The sequence below is a fragment of the Ornithorhynchus anatinus genome, chromosome X5 (genome assembly GCF_004115215.2).
Source record: "Ornithorhynchus anatinus isolate Pmale09 chromosome X5, mOrnAna1.pri.v4, whole genome shotgun sequence".
NCBI classification, from domain to species: domain Eukaryota; kingdom Metazoa; phylum Chordata; class Mammalia; order Monotremata; family Ornithorhynchidae; genus Ornithorhynchus; species Ornithorhynchus anatinus.
Window position 1 is genome coordinate 40680190 of NC_041753.1, and position 21525 is coordinate 40701714.

Genomic DNA, 21525 nt, shown 5'->3' on the forward strand with positions numbered 1-21525 from the left:
TCCCCTGTTCAGAGGAAATTTTTCTATATTCTTTTAAAAGGTCTGACCAATGTTTCTCCTATACCATGCTAAGGGTGAGGGTGTTCCTTCTTAAATTCATACCTGTGCTTTCTATGCTCTGTAGAATTACCTTTTATATATAAAAAATTCCTTCAGCCTTTCCGTAAAGGTATCATTTTTCTTCTTCATCACTGACAATTCCTAATGTTCTCTACAACCCTTTTAAGATGCGAAACCTAAATCTGAATCAAATCAAATCAAAGGTCAGATTCAAAAATTTAATTTAATCCTGGGTTTGCCTGACCCAATCCTTTGCAAAACACAGCTCAGTATTCTCATTCCTAAAAAGTGGATGTAATTGACTAGTGCGGAAGCATTAAGTGTCAAATTACTTTGATGGTAATTTGCATAAAAATCAATCAGTGGTATTACTGAGTGCTTACTGTGTGCACAGCACTGTACTAAGTGCTTAGGAGAGTATGGCAATTAAAAAAATTATACTGCTGCAGATGGGGACTAAAACAATACTAATCTCATTCTTGGGCGAACACGAAGTTATCATCAAGACTAGGATTTTTGAAGCATACCAGATAAAATTAAGATTAAAAAAACATAAGGCATTGACTTCTCTGATATTTACTAGTCAACCAAATAATAGAGTCTCATATTGAACATTTTGGTCTAAGAGTTATTGCTTTATTGAGTTTTTGCTGAACTCACATGTGCTTTTAAATGGCAGTCACTTTAGACCTATATTAAAAAACATGAAAATTTTTTTTGGCAAAGTCAAGGCAAGTCATGTAGATCAAAATAACATCTGAATACAACCTAAAAAGACTTTTTTTGTGAATTATATATTTTTTTCCTTCAAAACATTAAAACCTATTCCTATCATAAAAAGTTGCCCTAGTTTATCACAGAACTCTATAACCTTAAAAACCTCAATTTTAAAATATGCATTGAATACTTTACAGAAAAAGAGAACGCAATATGGCTTTAAAAAATTTTAACTTCTAGTATATACACTTTAATTTAGAAAAAAACTACAAGTATTTAAATATTAACATTGTTGGCTTCCCTTAACTTAAAATTGCACCATTAAATGAGTTTGCACAGTATTTGGACAAACAAATCATTTTGTTATAAAGTCCCAATTCAGAAATCCTCCGATAGGTTTTCACAGAGAAAGAAAAGCCTTCCCTGAAAATATTCAGCATCATAAAACAGTCAGTGATGTTTAAGACTTCTTCAGGTAAGTCCTTGGAGACTGGTCGTTAAGATGCTTTGACAGTCTTAATATCATTCGTTGCATCTCTGGAAAATGATGTTTTAAAAATGGTAGCCGGCTTGATGGATCAGTTCGTCGCTAAAGTTCCCTCTTCTATACAGGCTTTGCTTATTGGCTCAGCTGATTTAGCTTCCCTGTCTCGGTCTAAATTTTTGGAGTTTGAATCAATGCTGCCTTAGGCGCAGCTGGAATTTAATCATTTGAGGTTTCCCGGAGTGGAAGATCACCTAAAGGCTCAGTGGCATTATCAAAACCGTTATTGCGAATAGCAATACCACATTCTGCTCGTATGTTAGCATCAGCTAATAGGGTCGGCACAACCTTATTTTCATGTGGTCCCACGGCAGGGGAGAGGAAATCGGCTTGTTTTTCACTTAGTTGATTTTTACCGACCCAAGAAGTATTATTGCCACATCTGGTATTTTCTCTCTCTTCTGGATCCATGTCACTATCAATATAAATTGTAATCACAGATGGAGACGAATGGGATGAGTTTCCTATGTGCTTTTTCTTTTCTTTTTTCTTTTTAGGAGGACAAATTGTGTTAGTCGCCCCTTCGTAAATTATCTCTACACTTAGGCTCCGTGGCCTCTTTCTGATTCTTTCACCTCTTTTTTCTATACTCGCAGGATTCTCTGAAAGGCCAATTTCATTTCTGTAGTTCTCCAACTTGGAGGAAGGTCTCTGGAAACAGTTTTCCTCATCTGAAAGAGAATCTTCCTGAATTGGCCCACTTGTTTCATGATAATCCTCTAAGTGTCGAGTTTTGTATTTTCTCTTGCCCCCTGGCTTTTCAACTCTTACCCGCTCAGACCCTACAGATGGGTGTCTAGATCTAGTGTTGGAACTACTTCTGGATCTTTGTCTTTCATGGTGATGAGATCTGTCTTCACTGTGATGATTTTCATTCCTGGCATGTATCCGGCCTTCAAAAAAAGACTGGGTGCTAAATTCGGAACTAAAATGCTGCCTGGGATAATTCGCTCTACTCGAAGCCCTTCTCCCGGATGATGATTCAGAGCCCGCTCTGACCCAGGTTCTACTGTGGTATCTATTCCCATAAGCATCTTTAAAGGAATAATGATCATAGTCTCTGCTTCTTGATCTTCTTTTATTATGACCCCTGCTCCGGGATCTTGATCTGCCTTCCCTACTTGGAAACACTCTCTTGCTCTTTCTGGACAGACTGCGCTCTCTATTTCTCATCCGCTTTTTCAGTCGTTTACTTTTAGACCTACTGCTGCTGCTCCTTCTTCTTCTGACATGTTTATCGCTTTTTCTACGATGTTTGCTGCGGCCCCTCTTTCCTCGTCCGTGCCTGCTGTCCTGAGAATGCGAATCGGAACTCCTTTCTCGCTTTCTGTATCGGACGCTCACGGGACCCTTTTGGTATTTTATTGCAGAAGAACTCTCCCCGTTCCTGGGAGAAGATGAAGCCGATTCTTTATCTTTCTTTTTTGAGGTTACTTTCTGATCAGAGGGCGGGGTATCAGACTTATGGTATTTTACTATGCTCTCATCTTTAGAAACAACTGACTGTGTTTCATTAGAACAGCTGCTAGCATCACTATTGCTATCACTCTGAAATGGCACTGCCCCTCGTTTCCTCACAACGTTGATTTTTTCATCAAAACTAGAGTCTGAAGAATCCGAGGACAGTTCAACGAGTTCCGGGGTTCTCTCGGCTAATGGTTTAACATACCCAACGATGACACAGTCTTCACTCGAATCCTGACTTGATTCTCCCCCTACGTAGGACTTGGTTTTAACTCTTACCGGTCCCTCATCTGAACTGTCAGAACTATCAAAAGATGAAGAAGTTGTTGTGTGGACATTTTTTGCCGTGGAGTAGGATGGTCCTGGAGTTTCGTCGTCCCAGGGTGCCTGCGTGACAGTGGTTGTTGGTTCGTTCGGATTTAGCTCCTGGGTTTCAGCTTCATCTGGAGATATCATAATAACTGAAGAATCAGATTGGCTTCCTTCCTCATAAGGCAGAGCAGGTTCTTCGTAATTAGCATGCAAGTCATAAGCCTCTATGTTAAAAGGAGATCGAGCAAAACTGATAAATTCATGGAGAAAATGCCCAGTTCGGTTAAGTAAAAAGGGCTTCAGTTCATCAATAAAGGCCTGGCTCTCCAAATCATAACGAGTAACATTACTCATAATGATATGCTGAACGATATTTACTAAAGACCCATGGGCACCAAAGAGAACCGTTAGTTCCCGCTTTAACCACGGCACCAATCTGTGCAGGCAGGCAGGATTTCTTCGGAAGAATTCAGATGAAATATCCCTGAAGCGGCCACCGTCTTCAACACTTTGAACCCGCATACCACGGCGATAGAGAGATCTTCTGAACCTAATAACTTCTTGCTCTTGGATTTGTGGTAGGGACCTTGCTTCAGCTTGCAATCTTGCTACAAACTGTCTCAGTATATGTTGAATGTCATTGTTTCTGTCTCGTGGTGGAATTGATAGTCTTTCCAAGAGTACTCCATTGCCATGTGGCCTTCGGAAAGAGGCACCACGATCCCTTGTCATAGTAGTACGGTAGCGAAATCTCTGCCCGCCGGGATTGGAAAATGAGTCATTTTGGGTGGGTCGGAGGACATACTCCTTAAAGTCGTCTTCAGCCCTTACGGAATGAAAAATCGAGTGAAAAGGCTGTTTGCAAAGAGGGCATTCAGCTTTGTTTTTAGACCATTCCTGTACACAGCGAAAACAAAACCTATGAAAGCACAGATCTAAGTAAGCCATATTTTCAAACCCATCCAAACAGATAGGGCATTTATCAGGGGAAGTATCTAGTGGGATTTTCCTCTGTAACCCACTTGGGCCAGGCTGAGGGGAAAAGCTGTTCTCCACTCTAAAATCCTCAGTTGGAGAAGTCATATTCTGTAGAGAGAGAAAAAGAAAGAGAGAGAGAGAGAGAGAGAGAGAGAGGTGCACACATTAGTACACTAGGTTACTATTTTCTCAATCAAATAAGAACTGTGAAATAATGAAAACAGCAGCAAATGAAATCTAGAAACCTCTATAAGTTCAAAATTGAAAATAATCAGAATGGTTTAACAATCCGTTCGAATAACCCAACAGGCCAACCCTTTGGTCCAGAAAGCAAATATTGGCTGCTCTTAAATCCTACAAGATTTTCCTAGATTTTAAGAAGCAGGAGGGTAAAAGAAGTCTTTGTATTCTGGAAGTAAATACTGTACTTAAAAAAGTACATGGGACAGAAAAATGTAGGACTCAGGAGATCTGCCTTTTCTACATATGTATAATTTTATTTTATGTAATTATCTGTATATTCAATTATCTGTCCAGGACCTTCATCTCGGTGTGTTTATTCTGCTTCCTACTTTATACTTATCCTTCCCTGTATCCATTAACCTGTGAGTTCCTTCAGGGCAGGGAATACATCTCTTGGTACTCAGATACTCTCCCAAGGGTTTAGTACAGCGCCTAGCAATTAGTATGGGGCTTAATAAATGCCACTGATTGCGACAAGCAGGTTTTTTCTTCTCCTCCAGAATTAGAAAACAGGTAAGAACAGCTAATAAAGACAAACAGGTCTCATGAATCCGTGGCATGAGAACCATCACCATTATGTCCTCTTGTCCCTACCAGGCCCCTATTTGCTTTGTCCTTTAGCCCTCAGTTTTCTGCACTTCACTTGTGCCAGTCATTACAGCTTCTCTTCCTCATCTATATTCATTCATTCAATAGTATGAAGCACCTACTATGTGTAAAGCACTGTATTAAGCCTGGGGGAAAAGTATGCAGGGGAGAATCAGACACGGTCCCTGATCCGCGAGGGGCTCACAATCTAAGAATCAGGGAGGGGTGGGGGAAACGTGCAACAGACACATAAGGGAGGATGAAACACGATCACAAAAACCAACCAACATATAAAGACAAGGACAATGATAAATCCGATAAAAGCAATAGAGCGTTGTGGCTTAAGGGGCAGTTTCGGGATCCTCACGGGTCAGGCAGGGTGGTTTAGAATCCATCAGGCACAGTCGTAGCCCCAGCCTTCTCCATGTTCTAGAAGTCGAGAAGACCTCTCACTACTGCTGCTGCTTTTTCCTCATCCCGGCCGGCTAGAGAAGAAGGGGCTGATGGGAATCCGATGACGTTGGGGCTGGGTGGCCTCTCTCCTTTGCAGTAGACCTCGATGTTCCGGGGTGAGGGGACCGGATGGGGCCCGACATCACTGTTGTTTCCTCAGCTTGGCAGGCTGGAGAAGGGTCGTTTTTGTCCTACCAGTTTCAAGCCTCTTCTTTTTCCATCCCCTTTCCTTCTGTGCACTGGAATTCAGGATTTCTTGTTCAGCAAAATCTGACTTTTCTCGGTTTGTTTTTATTGGGTTTCTTCTCCATCGCAATTCTCTTCTCAACCATTTGCAGTCTCGAACCACATTCACCAAGCTCTTCCAGTGACCTCATTTTGGCCAAGTCCAACAGGCTCTACTCTGTCCTAGTCCTATTTGACCTCTTGGAGGCCCCTGGCAGTTAACCATTCCCTTCTCTTAGACATTCTCTCTGGCCTTGGCTTCACTAATACAACACCCTCTGGGTTCTCTTCCTTTCTCTTGGACCACTCCTCAGCCTCATGCGCTGGCTCTTCTCACCCTTTAACTGTGGGTTTCTTCACAAGGTTTCACCCTACAAACATTCTCTCATCAGCCCACATTCAGATGACTCCAAAATCTACCTCACTAGCCCTAACCTCTCACCCACCCTAACAATCAAATTTCCTCCTATGTCCAGGACATGCTCACATGGATGATCCTATCAGTACCAGAAACTCAATACAGAAAAAACTGAACCCTTCAACCTTCCCTCCTAATCTTCCTCCTCGTCCCTTTCCAACCAGTTGTCGACACCATCATCCTCCTTGTTTCAACAGCTCACAATCCTGTCAATCATCTCTGACTCTTGTCTGGTGACCTTCTCTTTCACCTCACATTTGGCCTGCCTCTAAATCCCACCAGCTTTTCCTGGCTCTGTTCTTTCCTCTCCATCCTTATGGTCACCACCTCTCTGGACCAAGCCCTCATCACCTCCCGGCAGGACTGCTGCAGCAGCCACCTTACTGTAGGTCTCCCTGCACCCAGTCTCTCTCCCCTTACCAATCTATGATCTGCTGCCCAGATCATCTTCCTAAAATGCCATTCAGAATACATCGCCACACCTCTCAAAAATCTCTAATGGCTACTCATTTTCCCCACATCACACTCCAAAACATGAAATCCCCCTGCGTCGAACTCCAAAACCTGGAAATCAACATTCCCCTACTCACCTTCCTGCTCAATTATCCTGCTATACCCCAACTTGAACCCTTTGCTCCTCCTAGGCAAAATCAGCTACATCTCACTCAAGTCTGACCCACTGGGCTTACCCTTTCCCCGAGTGGAACTTCCCCTCATCTCAAATCTACCAAGACACATGCCTCTCCAGCTTCAAAGCCCTTCTAATAAATCACCTTCCCCAGGAGGCAACTGATCCCCACCTCTGTGATTGGGTCATCCCAAGAACCACCCTTAGCACTGATATGTGTATCTGCCTATTTCACCTTTTCCTTTTTTTTTTCTTAGCAATAATAATAATAATGTTATTTATTAAGCGCTTGTGTGCGAGGCAGGGATTGTCTCTATCTGTTGCCAAATTGTACATTCCAAGCGCTTAGTACAGTGCTCTGAACATAGTAAACGCTCAATAAATACTATTGAATGTATGAATGAATGAGGCACTGTTCTAAGCGCTGGAGTGGACACAAGTAAATCGGGTTGGACACAGTCCCTGTCCCACATGGGACTCACGGTCTCAATCCCCATTTTACAGATGAGAGAACTGAGGCCCAGAGAAGTGAGGTGACTTGCCCACGGTCGCACAGCAGACAAATGGCAGAGTCGGGATTAGAACCCATGACCTTCTGACTTCCAGGCCCACGCTCTATTCACTATGCCATGCTACTTCTCCTTACTTACTTTTGTTATTACTAGTTGTATCTGTGTTTTCCCTCTTGTTCTCATTCTATGTATACTAGAGATGTCCGCTTGTCTCCCCATTAAATTGGAAATTTCTCCTCAAGGGCAGGAACCGTATCCTCTACTTTGATCGTATGCTACAAATTGCCTACTACGGTTCTCTGCACAGAGTAGGCAATCAATAAATTCTGACAGTGATGAGGATGCTGTTGGTGGTAATACCCTGCCCCATGCACGTGCGTGAGGCTGAATAGCCCGATGCATGACTGACACCTTCTTCCACACCGTGGACTCGTTCTATGGCATCTGTCTGTGTTTTTGCAGCTCTCTTTTAGTATCTCAAAGTCTCTGCTCAAGAAGCACAAACCCTTCCTGATTTCTGCCCAGCAGGCTGGGCTGTCTGCTAAGGGGGTCTCCCAATATAGTCCACCACTAGGTCATTCTGCCCTCCTGGCTTGCAAGTGACCCCCTGCAGTTTCTCCTTCAGCAGACGTTTTGGTATCCTGTTGTTGTCCATTCTCCTCACGTGCTCCACCCCGAGAAGCTACGCTGCTACGAGCACTGCTTTCAGGCTGGTGAGCTGACTGCGTTCCAGGACCGCCTTGCTGGTAGGAGAGGTGTCCATCGGTTCAAAGATAACACTGCCGACGGTAAGACTGCATCCCACGGGTATATCCATCCACTAGACTGTAAGCTCCTCGAGGGCAGGGATCATGTCTACCGACTCTTTCGTATTGTACTCTCCCAAGCGTTCAGTAAATACCACTGATGGAGACGGACTCTCTTCCACACTTACACACTCTGTCCGTGAAAATACAGTAGTGCACATTTTCTGTCCCCTTACCATTTTGGGTGAGCTCTGCTCACCCACCAATGGTTGAGGGGTGGGGGAGAAGATGTGTTCTACCATCAGCAGGACATGCACGTGAATTGTTTTGGCACCAGTGATAGTCATTTGAACTGAGCCATCCACACTCTGGCCTGGTCCCCTGTGTCCAGAAGCACACACTGGGAGCAGCTGGTAGGGCTAACGGGTGCAGTCTGTGGCCACAGAGTAGAACACGTCTGAGATGTCGAGAGCCACAGACATTACTGTGCCCTGACCCATGGTTAGGCATGAAAATCAGATTAGATAAGTCAGAGTTGGAGGATCATTTCCAATTTCTGCAAAAAACAAAGGGAAAAGCAAAGAACAAAAAACCAAATCACAAAGCACCATAGCAGCTACAAAAACAATTATGCAGTTGCCCCCTGCGCAACTGGACAGATCAGAGCAGGAAAAGAGCAGAATCATCAGAGCAAGACATACACAAGCAAGGGCAGTTTGTTTTACGGGGCGGCCCGGCGTCACAAGACTGTGTCCAACCTGATTTGCTTGCATCCAGCCCAGCGCTCAGAACAGTGCTTGGCACATAATAAGTGCTTAACAAGTATTATTATTATTGTTATTATTAATCCGCCTCTGGGGAGGTCTGCAGGGTGGGATCCCAGCAACCGTCTGTGAAACCACCCTCTCGTTGGCTACCGCTCCAATGAGCTTACTGCTCCGAAACGAGGTGAACCTAGATCCTGTCTCCACGAGCCACCTTTGTAGAGCTTCACTCACTGCTGGGACGTCAACTCCACACTTGGCCAGTCCACGTGCCACAAGGGACGCCATACTCTCTGGGTGAGGAATTCTCATCACCGTGACCTTATCAGAGGGGGATCAATATGGAAGTGGCACTGGTAAATGGCAAAAGAGCAGGGTGGAAAAAGTTAAAAGCCACACCACATCAGCAAGAAAGCCAAGAATGGGCCGGGGGGAGCATGATAACTTAAAGGCCCCCTTCACTGGGTCAGGCCAGTGGCAGAATATAGAGAGAGAAAGAGCTGCTTCAGCCTGCTTACTGCCCTCCTGTTGGTAGATCAAATTTGTACAGTATTGTGAGACCTTCACTTCCAATGTATGGAAAGTTGGCAATCCTCATTATCAATCGTCGATCATCAATGGTATTTACTGAGCACTTACTGTGTGCAGAGCACTGTACTAAGCACTTGGGAGAGCACAATACAACAGAGTTGGTAGACACATTCCCTGCCCACAAGCTTACAGTCTTGAGGGAGAGACAAACACTGATATAAATAATGTAGAATATATAATTATAGATGGACACATAGGTGCTGTGGGGTTGAGAGTGGGGCGAATATCAAACGCCCAAAGGTCAAAAGGGATTTGTTACAGCACTGCTGGTTGCAGACCGTGAAAGATAGGGAAAACCAAAAAAGGAATTGCAGAAATGTGGAGTCCACACATCTTCATTTTAGCCAGGGAGCCTGGGGCAGGGGACCCCGCACTCTCCCAGAAGCCTTCCCTCTTTCCTGGGGTAGGCCGGCATAAGGACATGGAGGTTAAAAAGAAAAGGAACATGGGGGGGGAGGGGGAGGTTACCCCACTTACTATCCTTCTGCTCCTAATCCTGGGTCACGGGCCTGTCATCTTGTCTTGCCATTTGACCCAGAGTATCGTTCCTTAGTGAGGCTGGCAAATTGCTCAAGAATGTGGATGTCTTCTGGGAAAGGCTCCGGTTGCAGCACAAACCAAAACCACTACTGCAGAAACAACTCAAGCGCATGCCTGTCCTGTCGGTGGTAGGATATACCTTTTCCTTCTTAACTACTGATGCCTGATTAATGCTCGCTAGAATGGCAAGGGGCCAGAAAAGATGCACTACTCCATCTTCATGGACAAAGGGTGCAAGGGTTTTCTTCAAAGATGCTCATATTCATGAATGCAGCCTCGCTACGGGCATCGTCATCTTCTAACTGAAGAACAACTCTACTAGGCCTCCTGGTAATGTAAAGATTCGATACTTCCATAGTTTTAACTAAGGGCATTCAATTTTTCTTCAAGTAACAAATGTATGAAATGCAAAATTTTGCCACCCGCCCACCCCCCTACCCCAAATTCAGATTTATTACACTTGGAAAAAAGCTATTTTTCGTACTATAAATAACTAATACAAACCCAAACTCTATCAACACTCATTTAATGGAAGAACCTTTGAAAGTTCACAAAATAGCACCAAATGTAATGAAATTAGAGTCAAAAATAGATAAACTACTTCCTCATTCTGTGGATATCCACGTTACCCCAAAGTACCACTGTTGTTTCTTCAGTAAAGTTACATCAACAAAAGAAAATACACTCATGTTTTAATGACATCTACACTTGATAATTTAAATGTTTTACAAGACCATCTCACTGAATTTGGTTTGGAGCACTATATCATTATAAAAAGTCCTAAGTCAATGTTTTCTTCCCACAGTGACCCCTTGTGAACTCCACTGTTCTAGACCAGGGCCCTAAATCTCTTCTCTGGCATTTGAGAATTAAGTTGGTACTGTTTGGAGGACCCCTAATAATAAGAGATCCCCATTAAGAAAATAATTCAACACCTGGGCTACTTTGCTCTGGCATTCAAAAGTTGTTCATGGCTTTGCCAGATTTAGAACCATCAGGGACTGTGTCTGATCTGATTATCTTATATAGCACTATCCCATAACCCCAGCTTCTAGCACAATGCATTGTGCTTCGGCACATAGTAAGCACATAATGAATACTATAGATACCAAAATGATCTATTATGTACCTAGATATATGATGAACCCCAAATTAGGCACTAAATGCAATTCACAACTAGTACTGAGGGAACCCACTTGGGACACTCAATTTCACAGCTGAAAGAAAATTCCCTTTTCCACCTTACGAATAAGCTGTTTCAGACCATAAAGATAATGCTGAACTGCAGCCAACTAGAAAAGACTGTTTAAAAACGGATAACCTACTTGGTAACATTTTTATATTTTACTAGCGTTTTATCAGGATGGATGTAGAAAACAAAAACCAAAACAAAAAACAATTTTGTCACTAAATTAAAAAAAATTGTCTGCCACTATGTCATCCCAGACCTTAAGGAAGACATAATACAGAGAAGGTACAGGAAAAAGCCAAAAAAAAAAAAAAAGATCAAAGGGATGAAAGAGCTCTTAGATGAGAAGAAACTGAAAAGATTAGGACTCTTCAATCTGAAAGACAGAGGTTGAGAGAGAACAAGATTGACATCTGCAAAAGCATAAAGGATGAGCTTGGGGCATTGCTGTTCATCAACACCAGGATGAGGAGTCCCCTAGTGAAGCTGAAGGTGGTAGGTTCAAAAGATACAAAAATGCACATTTTTCCCCCCCTCACTGCAGGTGGCAAGCATAAGTAATTCATTATCACAGAGAGTTGTGCAGGCTAAAAATATCAATAGGTTTCATGAATTATTAAAAGATGAGCGATGTAGAGGGAGAATTTAGGGATGTTCGAAGGCTGAAAGGGGGTTAGAGAGGTGGATGATAATTCCAGGGAAGGTCATTAGAGGCAAAGTTAAGGGATGAAGGTACATCCCTACTTAGAGGAGGACGAAAGTAAGGATAACTATCAATCTGTTCCTCCAAGCATTCTGGGGACACTCTGGTCAAAAGACTGGCTTGTTGAATCACTGGTCTGACCCAGTAATGGTGTTCTTATGTGTTTATGTTCCAGCAAGCAAGTTGACAAAAAGCAAAATGGTATTTTCCCTCCTCCACATGCCTCCCCACCACTACTAAGACCACGGTGTAGCCTGATGGAAAGAACAAGAACCCAGGTCTGGGACTCAAGAGAGCTGGGTTCAAGTTCGGGCCACTGGCCTGCTGTGTCACCTCGGATATGGTAATTCACTTCTCTGGACCTTAGTTTACTCATCTGTACAATGCGACACCTGCTCACATACCTCACCGGGATGTTGTGTGGCTAAAATGAGATGATTAGTGCAAAATAAAGATTTGCATACACAGACCACCCACCCGCACCCACCCTGAACCCTGGAAAAAAAGAGTCTACTTACCCAGGCTGACCCACAACTTTGCTGCAGATACCCATGGATCAGGCAAAATAAACTGCAGGTCTCTACTGCAGGAGAGCCGCCTATGTATGGGTAGAAGGGTACACAGGCAGCCACCCTGTCATTCTCCCTTCGAGGCCAGCTGGTGCGGGCCAACGCAGAAGGGGCAGGCCGAGGTGGGCAAAAGGGGAAAAAGAAGGGGGAAGGGGAGGGCGGCGTGTGGCCCAGACCTGGCCGTTACTTACCCGGGGCATTCTGATAGAGATGGCTGCTCATTCATTCATTCATTCGTTCATCCATTCACACAGCACCAGCTGTCCCACCCACACCCAACGTGTACCTGCTTCCTGACACTGATCATTGGAGCTGACCGGCAACTTCGCTGCAGAAAGCCTTGGGTCAAGCTGGCTGAACTGCATGTCTCCGTTGCAGGGTGGCTGCCTAGGTTTGGGCGGAAAGGTCCATAGGCAGCCATCCTGTCATCCTCCCTTCAAAGCCAGGTGGTGTGGGTCAGTGCAGGAGGGGCGGGTGGGGGTGGGCCGGATGGGCAGCCTCAGGATGGGCTGCAGCACAATCTCAGCCATTACTTACCCGGAGCATCTGGAGAGAGGTGGTTGCTCATTCATTCATTCATTCATTCACCCACACTCTCACTCATTCATTCTACAGTGCTCCAGCCAACCGGTACCTGCATCCTGACTTGGATTATGGGATCTGCCCCACAACCTTGCTGCAGGTACCCGTGGGTCGGGCCGGCTAAAGCGAGGGTCTCGATTAAAGGACGGCCGCCCACGTAAAGGCAGGGGGTACCTAGGTGGCCACCCTGTCACCCTCTCCTTGAGTGATGTGGGCCGATGCGGGGAGGAGGGGAGGGCAGCCTCACGAGGGGCTGTCGCACGGTCTGGGCCATTACTTACCCAGGGCATCCTGACAGAGGTGGTGGTTCGTTCGTTCGTTCATTCAGTCACTCACTCGCTCATTCCACACAACCCCAGCCATCCTGGCTCACATCCCGAAACCGATAACCAGATCCGATCCGCAACTCTGCCGCAGATAGTCCTGGGTGGGCTAAGGTGTGAATATCCAGGTCTCTAACGTGAAAGCGCTTTGGAAAAATAAAAGTGCTAAACGCATTTCAGGTATCATTACCACTAGCATTTATTAAGCGCTTACAGTGTGCAAAAGCGGGTGCCAAGCACTAGTGTGATTACAAGAAAATCAATTCAGGCACAGTCCCTGTACCACAAGGGGCTCCCAGTCTAAAGCGAGGGAGGACCAGACACATAGAACAGTAAGAATCGTAACCCAAACAACAGTGAAAACAAGTCGATCATTAATGCAACAACAGTACAACGTGTCGGTTAAACAACGGTCAGAGGGAGCAATCTCTCAGTCCTTGGGAAGAAACTGCCACAGCCATCCCAGAGTTCTACAAGTTGGGGAACAGGTTTCGGTCCCCCCTTCGCTCCTGCGAAGGGGGAAGCTGCGGTGCCGGGAGGGAGGGTGGGGGCTGCCCCCAGCGTCAGGCAGCCCTTCACAGACCCCAGAGCCCCAAGTGCTATGAAGACTCTGGACGACGTGGGCCCCAACTTCGGCCCACCCTCCATTCCCGCTGAGGGGGAAGAGGGGAGTGAGGCTTGGCTCCCAGTGTCAGTGTCAGTCGGGAAGAAGGAGGCTGCCCCGGGCATCGGATGGATCCCGTAGCCCCGGTGGTAGGGAGGTAAGCGAGTCTCAGCTTCTGCCCGCTCCCACGGTGTTGAGTGGGAAGAGGGAGGCTGTCCTATGCTACTTTAAAGAATTCTGAGGTAGCTATACTATCGTTCAAGATAGAAAAACCGTAAACAAGTTATTGTGTTTTCCAACAGAGCGAACATTAAGGAAAAAAAAACGAGATTTGATCATCGGCTACTGCATCGCGAATCCCCAAATCAGTTCATAAATACACTTGCACGGAGTTGTCAGACTCCCTACAGAAACGGACTACATACAGCAAAATTGTAATTGAAACTTTAAACAAAAACCATATGGAAACACAGAGTTGTAACATGCCCGTTGAGATGGCTCACCCCAAAGGGCTACCGATTAACTATTTAGAACACAGACGCCCGACACAAATAAATTCGATCAAGTAATGCATTGTCTGACATACTCTCTTCAAACGGCTTAAAACATGCAGCAAGGCACCGGCACGTGTGATTTTTGCATCTGCTATGTTGTCGGTCGCCAACTCTGCCGCCCCCGTCCTCCTTCTTAAATCGTGAGCCCCTTGGGGGTGAGGGATCGTTCTCAACGCCTCACCCCTCGTCGGGGCTGATAACGTATCCCCCAACTCTGTCGTACGCTACTCTCCCAGGCGCTTAGTAGAGTGCTCGGCGCACAGTGAGAGTCAAATAAATGCCACTGATCGATTGCTAGGAAGCGCTGAAGAAAGAATCTGTCACTATGATTGCGACCGAGAACAGATCGTTTGAGCGCCTCTACTTTCTCCCACCTCACCTATGGGTTGGAGCTCGGCGCCCACCTACGTAACTGACGTAGAAACCGCTGTAACGGTCAGTCTCAAGTGCTGCTTCGGGCAACCCAGTTTCCCCGGGGTGGGGGTGAGGGGGGGGAATTCCTATTTCTTTTTCGAATTCCTACCCATCCCGCCCCAACCGTCCTCCATCCCCAACTCCGGGCGCAAACGCAAAGTCCACAGGTGGCGGGCATTCAACTGTCCGGCCCTCCCTCCACCTGAGATCGCTGCCAGGGTCCGTTACGGGGGCCCGACAGGCGCCTAGGCCTCAGGTCGCGCGCCGCCCCCCTCCTTAGCCCAACGAAGCAAGCCGGAGTTCGACGGGGCGTGAGGCCCAACGACGGGAGGGAAGAGTCCCAAAGAAATAACCGTCCCCTCTCCCCTCCCCCCCGTCTCCACAGCCGCTCGGACCGTCCCCCATTCCAACCGGACAAGAGGCCTCAGGGGAACGACGAGCCCTAGGTATTCGTGGGAGGGGGGCGGGGGGGAGCCGCGCTCCCCGGGTCGCCGGCCTGGGGCGGAGTCCGACCCTCCCTCGAGCCTTTTCGTTTACCTGTGAAGAGGAGCCGTCTCTTACCGGATCGGGGCCAGGCTCTGCCCCGGTCAGACCGCTTTCCGAGACTCGAGTCGGGGGTCTTTCTTCCTCACCGGCCGCCGATATTTCATGGCTCTGGCTTCTCCGTTGCTCCAGCCGGGATCTGATCGCTGCTCCGGCCAAGTGGATCTTCCTTGCCTTATCCAGGATCTCTCCCTATCTCGAGTGGGAAACCCTTCCCACTCGGAGCCCGGATAACCTCCCGTTCAACGGCCGAGGGGCGAGCGACTCTCTCGCCCCACAATGAAGGTAAACGGCCGCAGCCGAAACGGCGACGGCTGCAGCGGCTCCTTTTCCAAAAGTGGCTCACGCCGTTAGAGGCGCCGACGACCTCTATTACGCAGCAGTCGCTGAGCGCCAATGGGAGGGCGGGGGGCGGTGACGTCGACGCGCGCGCTCCTCGAGTCCTATGACACAATATCCGCCCTCCCTATCACCTCCCTCGGGACCGTGGCCCCGCCGTTGCCTGGCAGCGAAAGGCAACGACTGAGGGGAGATGAGAGTGGCGTGCGGGGACCGGCCGGCCGGCACAGCGGCCAGAAACTTCGTCTCCGCCGTTCACCTTCTCCCTTCGCCTCTTCAGACCGGCGAGTTTCGGACAACGTCCCCCGCGCGGGGGGGACGGGGGACCCCTGAGGAGGAGCAGAAACTGCCCACCCCCTTCCCGCGCGCGCCTCGTCGCTTTCCTCACCTTTCTCCTTCCCCTTCTCAGTTAGAGCTCATAATAATAATGTTGGTATCTGTTAAGCGCTTAGTATTCATTCATTCATTCAATAGTATTTATTGAGCGCTTACTATGTGCAGAGCACTGTACTAAGCGCTTGGGATGAACAAGTCGGCAACAGATAGAGACAGTCCCTGCCGTTTGACGGGCTTACAGTCTAATCGGGGGAGACGGACAGACAAGAACAATGGCACTAAACAGCGTCAAGGGGAAGAACATCTCATATAAACAATGGCAACTAAATAGAATCAAGGCGATGTACAATTCATTAACAAAATAAATAGGGTAACGAAAATATATACAGTTGAGCGGACGGGTACAGTGCTGTGGGGATGGGAAGGGAGAGGTGGAGGAGCAGAGGGAAAAGGGGAAAATGAGGCTTTAGCTGCGGAGAGGTAAAGGGGGGATGGCAGAGGGAGTAGAGGGGGAAGAGGAGCTCAGTCTGGGAAGGCCTCTTGGAGGAGGTGATTTTTAAGTAGTATGTGCCGAGCACTGTTCTAAGCGCTGGGGGAGATACAGGGTAATCAGGTTGTCCCACGTGAGGCTCACAGTTAATCCCCATTTTACAGATGAGGTCACTGAGGCACAGAGAAGTTAAATGACTTGCCCACAGTCACACAGCTGACAAGTGGCAAAGTCGGGATTCGAACCCATGACCTCTGACTCCCAAGCCCGGGCTCTTTCCACTGGGCCACGCTGCTTCTCATCGTCCTCCCTCTCCCCTCACATCGCATCGGGAAGAACGCGGGACGCCTTATTTCTTTTCTCCTTGTGGGGGAGGGTCAGTAAAACAGGAACACCTTCCCAAACCGGGCCTTTTTCAGAAATCGTGACGGTATCATCCCACCTCCTCCCCAACTCGCCCTCGGCCTGCGTGGATAATAATAATAATGCTGGTATTTGTTAAGCGCTTACTATGTGCAAAGCACTGTTCTAAGCGCTGGGGGGGGGTGCAAGGGGATCAGGTTGTCCCACGTGGGGCTCACAGTCTTCATCCCCATTTTACAGATGAGGGTACTGAGGCCCAGAGAAGTGAAGCGACTTGCCCAAAGTCACACAGCTGACAAGCAGCGGAGCCGGGATTAGAACCCATGACCCCTGACTCCCAAACCCGGGCTCTTTCCACTGGGCCACGCAGCTTCAAGAAGTGCCCACTCTGAAGGATCGGAACCAAATAAAAGCACATGTAGAAGCTAAGTGTCAGAGGGAGCTCGAGAAACCATTTTCCAGTCGACCACTGAGGAGTGCTGAAGTAAACACACCCAAGTCATGGAGGGAGGTCTCGGGGGGGATACAGTTGTTTAGGAGCAGGGAATGTGTCTGCTTATCGTTACTGCACTCTCCCAGGCGCTTAGTACAGTGTTCCGCCCATAGCTCTCAATAAATACGATTGAATGAATGAATGTATCTGCTGCAATAAAGTCCGTCATTTATTCATTCAGTCGTATTTATTGAGCGCTTACTATGTGCTGCCCACTGTACAAACCGCTTGGGAAAGTGCAATGCAACAAGAAAGAGTGACAGTCCCTGTCCACAACGAGCTCACAGTCCTGTTCTGAACATCAATTTACACTTACTCTCTTGGGGAGCTCATCAAATCCCAAACTACCACCTATGGGATGCCTCCCAAAACTACCTTGCTAACCCTCGCTTCTTTCTCTGCAACCTCTCATTTCCTCCTATCTCCAGGTCACCTTTACATAAATGTTCCACCAGCACCTCAAGTTTATTGTGTCAAAAACTAGATTGTTCATCTTCCACCACGAATCTACTCTACCTCACTTTCCTATTACAGTTAATAACATCACTAACCTCCCTATCTCTCAAGACCACCACTATGGTGTTATCCTTTACCCCTCCCTTTCTTTCAGCCATCACGTTCAGTCTGCCACCCCTGCTTTGGTGAGGCTCCCTATTTCATTTAAAAAGCAGATTCTGCTCTGAGAAGTATCAGGACGTGCTAATTGTAGGGAAGCAGCGTGGCCTAGTGGATAAAGCACAGGCCTGGGAGCCAGGGACCTCAGTTCTATCCCCTGCTGCATGACCTTGGGCAAATCACTCAACTTCTCAGTCCCTCAGTTTCCTCCCTCCTGCTTAGTCTGTGAGCCCCACGTGGGACAGGGTCTCTATCTGGCTCGATTAACTTGTATCTACTCCAGCACTGAGAACAGTGTTTGACACGTACCAGGTGAGAGCTTAACAACTAGAAAAAAACAAAAATCCTGACAATCCTGACTCCACGGCATTTCCAGAATCCATCTAAACTTCCCCTCCATCTAAACTGCCACCCTAATGGCCCAGCACTTAGCATAACCGAGCTGGATAACTGCATCAGCCTCCACGCTGATCTCCCTGTTTCCAGTCACTCCCCATCCCAATCCATGTTTCATTCTGCTGTGGAGATCATTTTTCTACAATATCATTGTATGCATGTCCCCCCACGCCTCAAAAACCCTCAGCGGTTGCCCATTCCTCTCAGTGTCAAACAGAAACTCTTATCAGCACTCAAAGAGCTCTCTCCTTCCTATATAACCGCCTACTCTCACCCAGCTTGCAGTCTTCATTCTTTGCAAGCTAACCTGCTCACTGTGTCTTGGTTTTGTTTCTCCCACTGCCAATCTCTTACTCCTTCCCTTCTGCCTGGATCTCCCTGCCCTTTCAAATCTTTCAGACCCCAGCTCTCCCTATTTTTAAAACCCATTTGAAATAGCACCTCCGCCAGGAGGCCTTCACCAAATTTTTTTATGGTATTTGGTATGCGCTTACTATGTGCCAGGCTCTGTGCTAAGCACTGGGGTGGGTACAAGATAATCAGGTTGGACACAATCCCTGTCCCATATGAGGCTCACAGTTTTAATCGCCATTTTACAGAATAGGTAACTGAGGTGCAGAAAAGTTAAATGACTTGACCTTGGTGGTGGAGCCAGGATTTCATTCATTCATTCAATAGTATTTATTGAGCGCTTACTATGTGCAGAGCACTGTACTAAGCGCTTGGGATGAACAAGTCGGCAACAGATAGAGACAGTCCCTGCCGTTTGACGGGCTTACAGTCTAATCGGGGGAGACGGACAGACAAGAACAATGGCACTAAACAGCGTCAAGGGGAAGAACATTTCGTAAAAACAATGGCAACTAAATAGAATCAAGGCGATGTACAATTCATTAACAAAATAAATAGGGTAACGAAAATATATACAGTTGAGCGGACGAGTACAGTGCTGTGGGGATGGGAAGGGAGAGGTGGAGGAGCAGAGGGAAAAGGGGAAAATGAGGCTTTAGCTGCGGAGAGGTAAAGGGGGGATGGCAGAGGGAGTAGAGGGGGAAGAGGAGCTCAGTCTGGGAACGCCTCTTGGAGGAGGTGATTTTTAAGTAAGGTTTTGAAGAGGGAAAGAGAATCAGTTTGGCGGAGGTGAGGAGGGAGGGCGTTCCGGGACCGCGGGAGGACGTGACCCAGGGGTCGACGGCGGGATAGGCGAGACCGAGGGACGGCGAGGAGGTGGGTGGCGGAGGAGCGGAGCGTGCGGGGTGGGCGGTAGAAAGAGAGAAGGAAGGAGAGGTAGGAAGGGGCAAGGTGATGGAGAGCCTCGAAGCCTAGAGTGAGGAGTTTTTGTTTGGAGCGGAGGTCGACAGGCAACCACTGGAGTTGTTTAAGAAGGGGAGTGACATGCCCAGATCGTTTCTGTGGGAAGATGAGCCGGGCAGCGGAGTGAAGAATAGACCGGAGCGGGGCGAGAGAGGAGGAAGGGAGGTCAGAGAGAAGGCTGACACAGTAGTCTAGCCGGGATATAACGAGAGCCCGTAATAGTAAGGTAGCCGTTTGGGTGGAGAGGAAAGGGCGGATCTTGGCGATATTGTAGAGGTGAAACCGGCAGGTCTTGGTAACGGATAGGATGTGTGGGGTGAACGAGAGGGACGAGTCAAGGATGACACCGAGATTGCGGGCCTGCGGGACGGGAAGGATGGTCGTGCCATCCACGGTGATGGAGAAGTCTGGGAGCGGACCGGGCTTGGGAGGGAAGATGAGGAGCTCAGTCTTGCTCATGTTCAGTTTTAGGTGGCAGGCCGACATCCAGGTGGAGACGTCCCGGAGGCAGGAGGAGATGCGAGCCTGAAGGGAGGGGGAGAGGACAGGGGCGGAGATGTAGATCTGTGTGTCATCTGCGTAGAGATGGTAGTCAAAGCCGTGAGCCCCAGAGATAGGGGTTGTGCATGATCTAAATTGGCGTATAGTAAGTGTTTGACAAATACCATTATTATTAAGCATTCTGAAACAGTAGGTGTCAAAATAGTCCGCTGGTATATGCCCCAAAGTATATCTTTGGCCCCTTTCATCATTTATAGAATTAAGATAATACTCAGCCACTAGTTCCTATAGTAAGAACATTGCCAAGGTTAATAAGATGTTCTATCTTCAAAGAAAAACATTGTAAGAGATGAAGCTAGTGAAGCTAAACCAAGGAATGCTGTATCTCCTTCCATTTGTAGAGCTGTTTCCTCCCACAAAGTTGGAATCACATTACCAAGGGTCAGGATATGTCTAGGTGTCTATGTGATATGTCTATGTCTTGGGAAGCAGCATGGCTCAGTGGAAAAGAGCCTGGGCTTCGGAGTCAGAGGTCATGAGTTCGACTCCCGGCTCTGCCACTTGTCAGCTGTGTGACCGTGGGCAAGTCACTTAACTTCTCTGTGCCTCAGTTCCCTCATCTGTAAAATGGGGATTAACTGTGAGCCTCACGTGGGACAACCTGATTACCCTTTATCTCCCCCAGCGCTTAGAACAATGCTCGGCACATAGTAAGTGCTTAACAAATACCAACATTATTATTATTATTAGGTGGCCTGTCTGGGAAGAAGGCTCTGGTTTCCTGGACTGTTGTACTCCAAAATTTTCCACTGGGTTGGCTGATTTATTCCCCATCTGAAGCAATCTCCTGGTGTAAAGACCTGAGTCTGCTGTGTGATCTTGGGCAGGTCACTTAACTTCTATGTGCCTCAGTTACCTACTTGTAAAACAGGGATTTAGGCTGTGAACCCTATCTGGGACAGAGACCGTCCAACCGATTAGCTTGTATCTACCCCAACACTTAGTGCAGTACCTGGCATGGCCAAGTGGAAACAGCCCAGGTCTGTGAGTCAGAGGACCCGTGTTCTAATGCCGGCTCTGCCACTTGTCTGCTGTGTGAACTTGGGCACATCACTTGACTTCTCTGTGACTCAGTTCACTCATCTGCAAAATGGGGATTCAATTCCTATTCTCCTTCCCACTTAGACTGTTAGACTGTGAACCCCATGTGGGACCTGATGATCTTTCATCTACCCCAGCACTAAGTACAGAGCTTGACACTTAGTAAGCGCTTAACAAAAAACCCAATTATTATCATTAGTATCGCTTCAATGCCATTAAAAACAAAAGAAGGGAAACTAAACTAGCTCTCCATGTCATTTAGGATGCGTAATCCAGGAATGGCAATGAAGCAACGAGAAGCCGCATGGCCTAG

At 47.3% G+C, this 21525-nt stretch overlaps 1 protein-coding gene across 2 annotated transcripts; it reads right to left on the bottom strand.

Annotated features, from left to right (window-relative positions):
• Window positions 1-674: 674 nt before the first annotated feature.
• On the bottom strand, window positions 675-15629 carry TOPORS (TOP1 binding arginine/serine rich protein, E3 ubiquitin ligase). Of its 2 annotated transcripts, none has more exons than XM_029054881.2 (2): window positions 15283-15629; window positions 675-4183 (listed from the first exon to the last, which is right to left on the bottom strand). In XM_029054881.2, the coding sequence occupies exon 2, from the start codon at window positions 4178-4180 to the stop codon at window positions 1481-1483; it is 2700 nt and encodes an 899-aa protein (XP_028910714.1). In that variant the 5' UTR covers window positions 4181-4183; window positions 15283-15629; the 3' UTR covers window positions 675-1480. The 2 variants fall into 2 exon arrangements, with proteins under 2 accessions (XP_028910714.1, XP_028910713.1); XM_029054880.2 differs by having other exon boundaries at window positions 15259-15629.
• Between the last annotated feature and the right edge of the window lie 5896 nt (window positions 15630-21525).